Here is a 15691-nt window from a genome sequence, read left to right as displayed (position 1 = left end):
ATATCCAACATTAAAAATGGTTAAATTTATTATTTTATTTATCTATAAATCTATATAAAGCTATTTTTGTAAATCTAACGTCAGTTTTAGACAAATTCTATTTGTATACATGTAGATCTACTTTAATATTATAAAATCTTTGTAGATCTAACATCAATTTTTGGTATATATATACGCAGATCTACTTTGATATTGTTATATCTCTGCAAATATAATATTAAATGTATTTAATTTCAAATTTATTAAAGTAGATATACGTAGATATAATTATAACTTCATAGATCTATATATTACATTTCTTCTCACTCGATTAAAAATTCAATTAGATTTTAGGTCATCTAGTTAGATCTTAATGGATATAACTTTAATTATTCAAGACATATGATAGATTTTTGAAGATCTGAAAAGATATAAAAAACATATCTCATGAGATACAATTGTATAGAAATAGATCTATTTTGATCTATACATATAAAGTAACATCTCTTTTATTTTTGCTCGGGTATGTATTCTTTACGTTATTTTATGAAATATGTCGGGTATTAACTTTTTAACTTTAGTGTAACTGGAAGGGCTTTAATATGGTTTTCAAATGACTTAATTAAATTTAATGTTTGACGTAATGCATATATTTATATACATCATATACATTTTTTCGTGATATTGATGTGCAAAGTCTGCCAAAGCGTATTAATTTTTTCCTTTAAAAATAAAAATAATTTTGAGAATGTTTCGTGGTAATGTTTCATATTCCCTTACAGATTCCACAACTGCAATATTTTTTCTTTCTTCAGTAAATTGTTAATTATGTTCGTTACGTATATTTGAAAAACATCTGCGTTTATCATTGATAGAACTTTATGGGTAACAAACTTGTACCTACGAGAATTTTCACATAAATGTTTACGGAGTTATTTGAATAAAACAAAATAGTGGTTTATAACCTTCTTTTTGTCTCTAATTAAAAAAAAAGTTTTGCTTTAAACTGTATCTAAAATTAAATTGTAATTTTTAAAATTAAAATATTTTAACTTTCCGAGAAAAAAAATGGGCATTAATATGATCAGATGTAAATATGCATAATTAGATATGAAAAGATCTAATAATATATTTTTATGATTATATATGATAATATCGCGCCAAATTTCAGATTAGATTATATATAATTATATATTATTAGATCTTTTTGTATCTAATTACATATTTTTACATCTGATCATACTAATATCTATTTCTTCTCGGGTTACATTAACTAATATAGATTTTATATATATATATATATATATATATATATATATATATATATATATATATATATATATATATAAACTAAATGTTAGTTTTCTATGATAGAAAAAAATTGTTTTAATAAAATGTTTTGCTAGCATTAAATCGAATCTTCTATGAATTTAGATGTTATTGGTATACTTATAAAAAATTCAGTGTTTCGATAATGATGTCTTTATTTCTGTTTTTTTGTTTGTCATAAACATAAAAATTTTTATCAGCGATTTAGTTACGGACGAGGACACTCTTGAAAAGCACAAATTCTTTGACAGATTTTTAAAAATATTTTCGGGTAACCGAGCGGGTTGCAGGTCACCGAATGCACTTTCATCTCGGTGAAAAACGGGTCAAGAAAGACTGGTAAGTTAGATCAAAGGACACAAGCACAAAGCTAATACCTTGAATGCATATCGTGCTCATGCCTCCGGCAGAGTAAGCGGCAACGTTTCCAGGAAATTATGAACGGAAATTTCATCGTCACGAAATGCGAACAATATTCTACAGACATCGTTGCGGAACCGGAATAAGGGTTTTTGTATGCCAAAATGCGCGCACGTCGTCTTATATACCTACCTGTATTGTATAATTAATTACACATTTCATAAATTCATAATCACGCATCGTCGAGAAGCGATCGCGGTAGGAAGCCACGCAAATTCTTGAACAATTAATCAATGGTAATTAGTGCTTTGGCTCTGTAGTTTCAAACTTTGACACTCGATATTTTGACTTGAATTTCACATGGTAATTAGGAGGATCTGTAGGGATTCTATCACTGAAGTTTAAGTTACAATTTATTGACTGTAACAATCGAATGTTAACAAGAAGCTTTTGAAAATATTTAATTTCCTATTTCAAACAAGGGGATATGTATCACAATTTATGTCATATATATTTAGGCAAAAGATAATAACTTGAAACAGGTCATTATACCTCTTAATATATATTTCTTACTTTTTCTACTTATATCTTCCCTTTCCTTTTTTCAACTTTTTCTGTATTTTATGTTGGGACTTACTCCAAGCATCAGCTTTCACATTTAAATTTTTTACATTTGGTACTCTTTTTACAAATTTCGTGGCATTTCAGCCTTGAATGTCAGCTTTAAAGTCATCGTTTTCTTTATCTGTTCGGCATAACGACGAGACGCAAACGCGCGCATGATCGTTAACAGCGTAGTCTGTCAACAAAGGTCGCCGACCAGACGGTTTCCTCATGAGTATCTCCTAACGAATTCACCCCGTCGATTATATCGCTGGCTGAGGTAAGTACCGGGGCTGTGAAAAATAAACGTTAAATCAAAGCAGTCGTTACGAGGTCGAACAAGGTTTAACGGTTGCCCGCTCAAAGCCTCGAAGCGTGTCGTAGGGATTCTCGTTAAGAGGCTTTCCGCTTGGACTTTAACCACCCTTGCGCCACGATCCCTCTGCACAAACATTTGTACATGCGGGATATAGATTTTTTTCACTCGGTGTCTTCTTTTACGGCGGCAAAATGGATGACGGTCTTCTGGGAATTTGGAGTGACATGGACGGATAACCACCTTGCGCTTCTTGCTTTCCTCTAACCACCCATTGGCAAAAATAAAATTATTCCGACAGGATAACGCATCCAATGTAACATAACTATAAGTGTCATATATGACTGGCAACATTCCGTAAGTTTTCATGGATAAAGGGTGATGCAAATGTAAATACTTTTTAGCTCTGTCTACGAGCATTTTTAGTGCAGTGTTTGTAGAATCGGTAGGCAAAGTAACGCGGATACGAAATACGTTAGAAAATACTTTTTGCGTTTGCAATACATATTTAATTTAAATGATAAAATAAAATAATATATTACGTGTGCATATTAATAAAAAATAAAGATTAATATATAAATAAACATGTACATAATATTAAAATTAACAAATATACGAGTATGTATCATGTTTTTTAATATTATGTATTTATTGTAAATTCGATTAAACTGCTTTAGTGTGCACTGACGCACTGTTAACAAAGCTGTTGTATGTATGCATACACTAATTTAATTTAAGTATAAAATGATACATCTCACATATTACATGTCTATTGTTTTGTGTACGACGCGACGGTCAGGAAAGTTGCCAAAGAAATATAATTGTTTTTTAACATACCTGACAACACAGACGCTTCGCGCGCGTTACTTAACTTTTTACTTTTTACTTTTTAAGAATAAATTACAATGATAATTGTACAGATAATATTTATACAAATTTGATAATTATCAAAAGTAAGCGCAGCTAGAGAAGCAATTGGCATCGCGGAAAAGCGACAACAATAAATTTCGAGAGATGCGAGCAATTGACTTTATATGCATTTCTTTAGATGAGATTTTTTAAACAAAAAACTAAAAATACAATTTTAGAAATATAAATACAATCTTGAAAATGTCTTCTATCAGATGATGACAATCTTAATAATATTGTTTTGAATTTTGCAGTAATTAAATTTTTTATGAGATAAGTAAAAATAAAGAAATAAATTCTAAAAATAATATAAACGATATAATGCGGCACATTTTCCTTTTCTTTTCCGTTATCTGTCTATCATCCATAATTTATATTTACATATGGAAATTTGTTGAAGTCTTTTATTTTAATGTGAAAATTATTATATTGGAAACATTCCATATTTATTAATTTTCTGTTAATTTACAAATACTTTATATTGTTCTATATACACTTTACACGCTAATGTGACAATAGGGTAAGTTTTTGATATTATACATTATGTTTATTTTGAATACTTTTATTATAGAGTAACTTCCATATATGTGTCGCAAAAATATTATTTGTCAAAAGATTTAATTCATTAAATAATATTTATTATATATTTAAAATAAAGAATAACCAATACCAATAAAATTTCATACCATCTATTATTAAGAAATTTGACATATTATTTATTTTTATGACATAATATTTATTTTTTTTTTTTAAATAACTTTTAAAAACGCTTATATTTTTGTTATACATATATCGCAAAAGGATGGTATATATGGCGTATAAATAGATAACTTATAAATTTATATATAATATTTATATATAATATTTGTAAACAATATAAACATGACGTAATAATTTATAAAACGTGTTTACAAAATTAATCAGAAAATAAGAATGATAAAGTTATATAGTAACAATTATATAATATTGACAAGATTAATATGTGTAAATAATAGCAAGAAGTACATATATGTGGATTTTGTGTGTTCTGTGGTTTTTAATCAAAGAGCCTCTATTATGACATAAATTCCACGCGCTAAAAATATCGGATATTTCATACAAGGGATATGGCAAGATATCAAGTTAAATACAGAATACAAAAGCTAAACTTGTATTCTACTTATAAATATATTTTGTAAAATATATTTTGCTATATTCCATCCTTTACTTTGTCTCTATACATTTATGTGTTGTAAAATATTTAGTAGTGTTTTTTATACTACCTATAATAATTTACGTAATAAATAATCGCGTAATACTTCCCAGATAACACTTAAATATTCTATAAACGTTTTATGAATATTCGTCAAGAATATTTCGAATATTCTATATTACATTCTTATACATTCATCGTATGTTCATAGTATATTCGAATGGTACTCCTATATATATTTTCTAAATGTGAATAGAATATTCTATTGTATATTCTGAGAATATTCTATGCATATTTATAAGATATTCGATAAATATTCTATGTATATTCTGCAGAATATTCTATGCATATTTATAAGATAATTCCATATTCTATGAACACATAAGAAGTTAATATATACATAAATATATTAGAGGTTATACTGCAATGTGTTCACGCGGTCATATATTATTGAGAGACAAAATGCATAAAGTAAACGTTTTATTACCTTTTGATTGTTGTATATCTCCCACTTTATACTTATATTTTATATTTATTGCATAATAACAATTTTTTACTATTGTATAAAGAACTGTAACGTAGCACACCACAGCACACATATGATGCGACTAGCGACAAGCAGCGACAAGTCTTTCGTACATAGATATGTACTGCATGTGCAATACACTATGTGCAATAAATAAACTTGACAAATATTCTAAGAACATTCTTCTCTATTATGAATATATGATATTCGATTGTAATATTCTACGTATATTCATAGAATATTCGATTCAAATATTCTAAAACTAAGAACATTCGCACTTTATAAGAATATTCGTGAATATACGATATCCGAGTATGATATTCTACGTATATTCATAGAATATTCTCTTGAATATTCTGATATTAAGAACATTTGCACTTTCTAAGAATATTCATAGAACATTGTGTGCTATCTGGGTTATTACATTGAGAAATCGATTTAACTCGCGATTTTATTAATCTGAACAGTAAACAATTGAATACTGATCACAATAGAATACTGATCAACATAAAGGCACATACGAGTAATGGAATGATTGTGTGTTTGAGCAAAATATCTTTATTTTTAAAAATTTTTTCTGACTTTTGCAGTGTCAATTCTCCGTGCGGTTTAAATGTCAGAGTCATGTATAGATTGAATTATTCCTGTGTAAGGATTAGATTATATTACTAACTTATTATTAATATATACATATATCTTTTAAACTTGTTTTTTATTCTATCCTTTATTCCTAGACGGTTTCTATGGTATTTTATAATCTGTCTTATCGACAGGTGTGTCAGTATACGCATACCAAGTTTAAAATCTCATTATGAGAAAAATAAGGATCAGTAAAATAGTTTTATGTCGCTAGAAATAAAGGAAAAAAGACGGTTATGAACTAGATATAAGGTTACGGAATTCATGATATTTCGTATACCTTGTGTTGAATTTTGGGAATAACCATCAAAATTTTTTCCTTACATATTATTTAGACATTATAACGTTACTATTGGTTATGAATATTTATTGGGTTGTCATAAAAGTTGCGTTTTAGTATTGCAGATAGCCGAAAGTTTTATAAGCGTATTATTACTTACATCATTTTGAGAAATATGTTGGGTATTAGTCTTTTAACTTTAGTGTAATCTGAAGATCTTGAATATGGCTTTCAAATAACGTAATTGAATTTAATGTTTGACGTAATGCGTAAATACGTGCATTTGACGTGTAAAATTATATTGCCTGCGTTCGAGGTTATAAACTACTTGCGAGTGTTACAAATCTGAATCCCATAATCTATTTGAATTTAATTATACTTTTATTTTATTTATTAGCTAATACTGTTTGTCATCATACTTTCATAATATTTCTATAATACAATGCGTAAAGTCACAAAAACTAAAGATTTTTTAATATACATTTTTGTACTTATATATATGGGGAGGGCTTCGTTTGCCTACAATCTTAATTGCCTACAGCTTCGTTTGCACACAAATTTAGCAGAGCTGCTCGATTGCTTACATTTCCGATTGCCTACAATCTCGATTGCCTACAGCTTTGTTTTCACACACAAAAATAATTAAGGTACAATAGTAGGATTGCACACATGACATTATTTCGCACATGCACATTGCATACACGATAATATTGCGCTGATACGCATTGCACACATGATAATATTACGCTCATACAAATTGCACACATGACATTATTACACAATTTGTGTGCAAATGAAGTCGTAGGCAATTGGGATTGTAAGCAAGTGGGACCCCTCTATATATGCATTTTTAATATTTTTTATGGTACTATGTACAAGATATTGATACTTTTGTGATACTGATGTGCAAAATCTGTCAAACAGCGTTAACTTTTTATCTTTTAGAAATAGAAATAATTTTAAAAATATATGTATTTGTTGGTAGTGTTCCGTATTCCTTTAAAAGTTCCATAACCGCAATCTTTTTTTCTTCTTAAGTAAATTATTAATTATGTCCGTTAAGTATATACGAGGAACTTCTGGTTATAATATAATTGGTTAAACTTTATGAGTAATAAGCTTATACCGATAAGAATTATATAACAAATGTTTTGCGTTATTTAAATAAAACAAAATGGTGGTAACTCCTTTTTTGTACGTAAAATAATTTAATATAACGTAAAATAATAATAATCAACTGTTGTACAATAATGCAATCTGCAAAAGAAAGTCATGCAAATTTTATTCTTTCCTTTAAAGAATTTGTTTCTAAGCAAATTTTATGTAGAAAACGGCATGAATGAATGAATCATGGGTATTTACTTTTTTAATTATGTAAGCAGATTATGTTTTAATCATTATTAATAAAGTGCAATATTTAATTTCTGAAAAATAAGGAAAGTATGCTGTTTTAAAAGAGCTATGCTGGTATTGACTTTTTTGCAGTAACGTAATAAAAAGCTTACTAAATATATTTGTTTTATTATCATTATATTTAAGATATAAGTGATGATAAAATTCAATATTTATACTAAAAATATATTTGTTTGCTAAATACTTTTTAATGAATAAATATGAAAATTTTTGATCAATAATTATAAAAATGTGATATTTTTAATATTATTGAAAGCACAAGTATATACAAATTTGGAATAAAGTAAACATTATATTTGATTTTTCTTACAAATATCATTTTAATACCTTTTCTGATTTGATAGTTTTTAATTAAAATGCAATATTAAATTAGATTAAGCATTAATTATCAATCAATTAATTAATTGGAATGTTGATATAAATTTATTTCATGAAAGGTAAATTATTATTTTTTATTAAATATACATTTTTGCAAGATTTTTTAACTGTTCTGAAATGCAGTATTATAAATAATTTTTATTTATAGGTATAATTCGTGCGCTACTGCGAAAACTATTAATTATCATTTAGTAATTAAATTTTATAGTCGCAGGCAGTGTTTTAAAAGTAAAATATGAAACTGAATGTTCTACTCATATTTACGCGCAGGCGAGCTCCTACTGTAAGGAAAGTTCGACTTTATAAAGACCATCATGATTTAATGCGAATTTCTTGGTGCATCTAACGGTAGTTACCTCAAAGATAGTCAATGGCCTCCGACATTAAAAATTTGTTTTGACATCCGTGATAAAGAACTGTTGCAACATTGCATAGAAATGTTGATGAATTATAAATATTATTGAGATATTACTCATTCTACTTTGACGGCTAAAAGAAGGCAATTTTTAGGATTTTTTTTTTCAAGAACATTACAGATATTCAAATAAATTTTTTTGGTTTCTTAAATTAATTCTTTGACTTTATAATAAAATTTTTTGTAAAAAAAAAATTATTTTTATGCATTTTATATATAATTAAAAATAGAGCCTCGAAATTAATGGCGGGACAAATATTTCTACTTTGGATGATCAGAAACAAAAAAAAACCAAAAAGATTCTTAATTTGTGTGACTATGGCTATTGCCCCTACCTCAATCAACTTATTTCATATAAAATTAATAAAATGGCAGCCTTTTTTTGAGAGACAAATGATAAATCGCTTAAAAAAAATATATTTTCTATGTTTACAGTATGATAAAATTAATATTTTTATTTAATTTTGGCACGGGCGGTAAGTACAGATGTGTAAAATAAGCTATTAAAATTTTATAGTAATTAGTTAAATAATTTTTGAGATTTTTATCTCGTCACATTAAAAAATAGTTTTGAAAAAAACGTGTTTAAAATTTTCGGTAGTAAAAATTGTGTAAAAAAAACTATCGAAGGTCCTTCATAAAACTTTGGGAATATATTTTCAAATACATATACTTTCGAAAAGTGTAATAAAAATACAATCAATTTTTTGAAGTTGTCAAAGTAAAATGACCCCTTAATTTTCTTTAGTCGTAAATAACATAAAGTATATCATAAAGTATCTATAAAATATCGATGTAATTAAAATATTGTCGATTGATTTAACTTATTTGTTTGTAAAAGGTACAATTATTAATATTTAATTGAAACTTACAAATGTAACAAATATAAAATCAAATACAAAACACTAATCACAGGAAAGTATTTAAATAAAAATTGACAATTACCTACGTTCAAACAAATGTTACGTTATAATTTCAACAATAATGACGACGTGATAGGAAATTCTTTCTTTCTTTGCCAGTGTTAAGTTAATTGTGTAATAATGTAATTTATATATTTATGCAACCGTAAATTTCATTAATGCACCAGTAGTTGTAATTATGGAATTAACTAATTATTTCTTGCATTAATTACATATACGTAATTAATTAATTTACTTCATTAAGCTGATACTTGTTTAATTAAGATCAATGCAGTTTATTTAAATAGTCTTTTTCTAATGTAATATACTCATGTATATTAAACATTTGCTCTGATATTGCAGTTATGCACATACTGCTCTATATAAATCTTTTATGTTTACGAATTAAACAAATAACCATCTCTTTATTTCTGGGTCATGGAAACTTTAATTTTATAAGAATAATCAATTAATTTGCTTCAGAATATCCAATGGCAGTAATGGCAGAAGTAGTCGATGTTAATATGAATTCCTTGGACGATATGACGGGAAAGCCATTAGATGTTGATCTGCCACCAACTCTGCCGATGACCTTCGGTACAGAAAATTCAACATCGGTTTCAGCACAGTCAGGATCCACAGCTCTGATGCCTTGTGTTGTTCACAATCTAGGAGAGGGCACGGTAAGGACTTGTTGAAATATGTAATCCGTTGATTGATGCATGCAAATTTGGTATAAATATATAGGCCAATGCTTCATTATTTGTTATTCTGTACCTATATCAATGAGATAAATTTTGTCAGACAGAATAGAAATAAAAAGTGTCAAATATCCCAGAAACATATTTCTATCGATCAAACATAAAAAAAAATTCATGTACCTCAAAACTAAGATCTATGTTTATATAAATCTTTTTAAATAATTGTAAATAGGTTTACGTCCCTAAAATGTTTACTACTTATTTATTTATAGGCAACAGAATGGTTTAAAGTATATCAATTATATAAATAGGGTGTTGATAACTTTAGATACATATAAAGAGATAGATTTTGTATATTTGATCTTAACTTGTATCTAAGATACATTCGAATTGATGTATCTGTACCTATATATAACACACAATATTTGAACCTTTCAGATACATATCTTTCACATACATTTTCACGTACTTCTTATTAAAAGAAAAAAAAAAAAGATTTTTGATCTGCTTATTACTGCCGGCATGGCATACAAATTTGCGCATATAGTAAAAATATATGCGGATTTAAATAATAAAACTACATCTTTTGATCCATATTTCTTTGTTATCTTCTCTAAAAAATAACCAATTTTTTAAATTTTTAAAAGAATGTAAAAATAACGACTGACAATTGGATATTCTTTTTTATTTTTTAAATAAAAAAATATTGTGTTAATAACATGTTTTCCTTATATCAATTTTTAAAATAAAAACTAGACACCACAGACGCGCGCTTCGCGCGCGCTATTTAAATTTTTAATTTTTACATTTGAATAATAAATTGTGTTCTGTAGATTCGGTGGTGTCGTATACTACACACACACACACACACACACACACACACACACACACACACACACACACACACACACACACACACACACACACACACACACACACACACACACACACACACACACACACATCGGTGGTTTCGCATATAAATCCTTTGATTGTAGGTTTATATTAATAAATCAAACACAATGTTTATAATATATCTGATAGTTTATTTAATTTCTATCTAATTTGTATTCACGAACACAAATTATATGCAGAAAAACGCTGATAACGCGCAGCGAGAATAATCTCGTGACACTCGAGGGCCGTGGTGCCCTAAACCGTGAGTTATACTGACGTACTTGTACGCATGAAAAAGTCGAAAACTCGCCCTATATGTCTGCATGTGAGAACGTATTCACTGCGACTGAGAGTGATCAGATCTTCCTTGGCGACAGCAATTCCTTCCGCTGACGTAGTTAAAGTCTTCCGAATCTGATTCGGCAATGAGCTTCAAGTTGACGTCCCTTGATTGAAGGCGGGATCGAGCCGTATGGACCAATCGACGACCTCGTGTCCTGTAATAATCTTAGCGAGGGACGGGAGAAGAGTGTTTTTGTACACATGTTTCTTCATCGTGATCTTTCACGTGCCGCCAGAAAGACCTTCGGCGCCGAGGCGGTGTGACAAGCAAAGAGCGACCGCAAAAATCGCCCGTTTCGTGGTCATCGAGTTTTGATACGATTTTGGTGGTAAATGATTGTATGTCATCAAACATTTATCCCTTAAAATTTTGAATTAAGCATACCTTTTATTGCTGAGATATGAAGAATTAAAGTTGATATTATTCACGAATAAAGGTTACGCCATTTTATTTGTTCAACATAAGATACTTTAACATTATTTCTAAAACTAAAAAATGTTTCTGATGGAAATTGTTCAAGTGGTAGGAGACTAATTCATCGTCACCTCAAATTGACTATCAAGTCAAAATTGTGAAGGTCATTTAGAAATCAACTTGCGAAATTCAATAAAATGTTTGTCAACTGATGTCGGATATCTGTCTCTGCAGTCTAATTACTTGTAACTTTAAATAGACCTTTAAGGAATAATTTGCAAGGTCATGTAGAAGTCAAAGTGACATTTTCAGAAAAATTCGAGATGAGCGTTTCTTTGCCTCTCTGTTTGTCGGGGTGTTTGATTAGCGTGAGTTCCCTCGCCTCTCACGTCTCGGGATGCGAGATTAGCGTAAGTCTTCTCACGATGAAGTTTTGACTTTTACTCACTTTCCATTTCATCTCTTTGCTTAGAGATCGTTATACATATATTGTATATTTTTGGATTTGGTACTTTTAAATCATGATATTACCATATCCGAGGTATCAAATCACAGTCATTATATAGCTGCAACAGCCTACTGTGCGTGAATCTCTCTCGCATGTGCAATAGTATTCTATTATCGATTCTCGACCCCTTTTTTCCTTATCTATCAGGACGAAAATATGGTGAAACGCGTACATGTTTGTCCTTGTCTTTTATATTATCTTTCCCTCACAGCATCAAACATTGTAGTAAGGTTATAGGAAGGTTACGATCTTACTAATGTTATTGAGAATGTTACTGCAATATTCCACTAACCTTACAATACAACTTAACATTGTAATATTGTCGGAAGGTTAATAAAATATTATTTTAATATTTTAACAATCTTACGCGCAATTATATATATATTTTTTATATTACTTTTTAATATGTACGTTTTCGTATATTATATTTTGAACTTTTTTAAAATTTATTATTGCAGTTTAACATTTATTATTTTAATTTAATTAAGTTTAATTTAATTTTTAATAAATAACAAATTATAAAAATATATAACATATATGTAATAATATAATGCTCTTCTATAACATATAATTAATCATTTGAATGCTTCAAAGTGCTAAGTAGATCGCAATTTCCATCAAATTATTAAGGTTATGGAAAAAGATAAATTTAACAATGAAATTAATAAGTAAATTGTTATAATTAATAGACTGTTCGTATCAATTGTACTTGTGTAAACAGAAAAATACTTTATTAGTTAGAAGGTGTGGTCAATATACAAAGTAAAGAAAAAGGTGTGTGTGACCCATCGACATATAGAATGGACTGAGCATTGCGATGGGCAAGCGCGCGCCTGCTTTAGAGTGAGAGGTACTACACCTGAGGCCTATGTTTGTCTCTTTTGCAAGCTTCTGATTTGTTATTTCGTCCTCCTCCGTGAATGGAGGGGGACGAAATAACAAATTAGAAGCTTGCAAAAGAGACAAACATAGGCCTTAGGTGTAGTATCTCTCACTCTAAAACAGGCGCGCGCTAACCTATCGCAATGCTCAGTCCATTCTATATGTCGATGGTGTGATCGGAGAGACCCGGATTTATCGACCGGAACTATAAAAGCGACATCTAACGCCTTTTACAGTCAAGTGAGACGGATCTAGTTGTAAGGATAACAGCGCAAGATTCAAGAGTACTTAACATAAATAAATTAATGCTATTTATTTTTAATGTTTTGCAAAATTTAATTGATTTTATAAAAAATAATATAATTGTGTCAGTTTATAACACATAAGTATATGTAGACAATAACAAGTACCCATGTCGATGAGTCAAATTGGCGTAGAAGATAGAGTACAAGGTTCGTCATCCTAAGGTCCCGAGTTCAAAACCAGCGCAAGTAAGAATAAAATAAAATACTTTAAATTTAATTAATTAATAAAAATTTGTCCTAAATTTAGTATGTACTAATAAAAATAATTTAAAAAAAAATGAAATTTTAATTTTATTTTTTTATCTTTAGTTGCAGTTTAAAGATATCCGACTTAAGAAATCTTTTAGATATCAGTTTCATGATATCTTTCTGTTCTCGAAAAACGGTGCATTGGTTAACATTCTGACATCATTATGTTATCTTTTAGAAGTCTCTTTATGTTCATTTTCAGAAACAGGATATCTTTTAAAGATCTTTTTGACAACATATTGTTCACTGGGATGTTATATTAATATTAATATCCCAGCACACTTTATCCTGAGGATATCCCCAGGTTATCAAGATATCTAATTGGACATATTGCAATCCCATGGATGTTCTACGGTTCCCGTACGGAAAAAAACTATTGAAAAATAACTATTCAAAACTATTGAGAGAACTATTTGAAATTTTAAGTAGTAAATTCGGACATTACTATTGAAATCGTCAATAGTTTACTATTGAAATGAATAGTAACTATAGGCATTTACTATTTATTACTAATGGAATCGTTAATAGTTTACTATTGGTGTGAACTGTAGGTATTTACTATTCATTACTATTGAAATCGTCAATAGTTTACTATTGAAATAAATAGTAACTATAGGCGTATGTCAATAGTAATGAATAGTAATGTTCAAATTTACTACTTAAAATTTTGTAATTCTTTTAATAGCTTATTTTTTACTCACAAAACATTTTTTATTCACTTTTATACAAAGAATCTCGTGTATTTTGTGTTAGGTATTTTTGTTACACCCTGTATATTAAATAATAATAATAATATAATATATAATATATTATACATTAATATATTATATTAGAATATGTAAATATTATAAACAAGAAAGCGAAGCCATCTTAAGAGATGGCACAGTCTTAGTGGGTTCAAATTTAATACAACTTGAGGTTAGCTCATAGTGAAGATGATGATGTAAAAATAATTTGTAAATGTTATTGTGCCGCTTTTGAATTACACAGCGAACAGACAGACACACCAAACAAATTTATTATAATAGATAAGTGTAATATGTAATATGTGTATATATACGTACGTTTTGCAAAATGTACAATTTTTATAATTAAAATTTTTATATTTGTAAAAATACATAAATCGCAATTCAATATTTTATTAATTCTACCATGAATAAGTCTTGTAATTTACAGAGTATATATGCGCGCATGTGTGTGTGTGTGTGGCATGTGTCGTGTGTGTCGTGTGTTTGAAATATTTTGAAGCCAAATATAGAAAAATATAATGTGTTCGGATTTACAATTATTATCAAATCATTAGTAATATTACTCACAAATAGTTACTATTCAATTACTGTTTAGTTAGGTAGTTGTAAATAGTTATTATTCGGAACTATGCGCCAATAGTCGTAATTACTATTCAATTGTTGTTCAGTTACGTAGTTACGATTAGTTACTATTTGAAACTATTCACCAATAGTCGTAGTTACTTTTCAATTACTCTTCGGTTACATAGTCGAATAGTTACTATTCAGAACTATTCACCAACAATCATAATTACTATTCAATTACTATTTATGCACGTAGTCACCAATAGTTACTATTCAAGTTACTACAAAAATTAAATAGTAACTATAAAAATTTAAATAGTTTTTAATAGTTCTCAATAGTTCCTTTCCATACGGGTTATTGCGATATCCCTCGGATATCTGGTGGATATTGCGATATCCTGTGCTGTGTGGGATCATATTACTGATAAGATTGCTGTAATGTTAATGGAAGGAGTTTAGACAATCATTTTTATGTTGCTGGCAGGTTAATGGCAGGTTATTTAATCTCCATGGAAGGTTACCATTTTACAATTTAAGATTGTCATAACCTTATGGTAATGTTAATTGTGCTGTCAGGGTTGTTTGACGCTCGACCTACGAAAGTAGAGAGGCAATCTCTGTAAGCGTGTTTCTTTTATAAATATGCTGGACAGTCCCCGAGGGCACGCTTATACGTTTAATAAAAAAAATCACAGAATACTACTTTTGTTAACAATTTTTCGTAGCTCAATAACAATTATGTAATCTGTAAAATATCTCTGTGAAAAAGCTATCACTACTAAAACTATTTAAAAAATCACAATAAATACCGCAAGCATTTCAGAAATCGGTAGTATCT

The 15691-nt window shown here is 28.6% G+C and overlaps 1 protein-coding gene across 1 annotated transcript in view; it reads left to right on the top strand.

Moving 5' to 3' along the window:
* Window positions 1-15691, top strand: part of LOC105832667 — a gene marked incomplete at its 5' end in the record, with an annotated part of 371331 nt that overhangs the window by 184582 nt on the left and 171058 nt on the right. The window contains 1 exon segment of the mRNA XM_012673815.3: window positions 9725-9924. Within this exon segment, the coding sequence (XP_012529269.1) occupies window positions 9725-9924 (200 nt within the window).

Source organism: Monomorium pharaonis, chromosome 4, assembly GCF_013373865.1.
Source record: "Monomorium pharaonis isolate MP-MQ-018 chromosome 4, ASM1337386v2, whole genome shotgun sequence".
Classification (NCBI taxonomy): Eukaryota; Metazoa; Arthropoda; class Insecta; order Hymenoptera; family Formicidae; genus Monomorium; species Monomorium pharaonis.
Note: the sequence above shows the minus strand (reverse complement) of the source record. Positions and strands in the feature narration are given on the sequence as shown.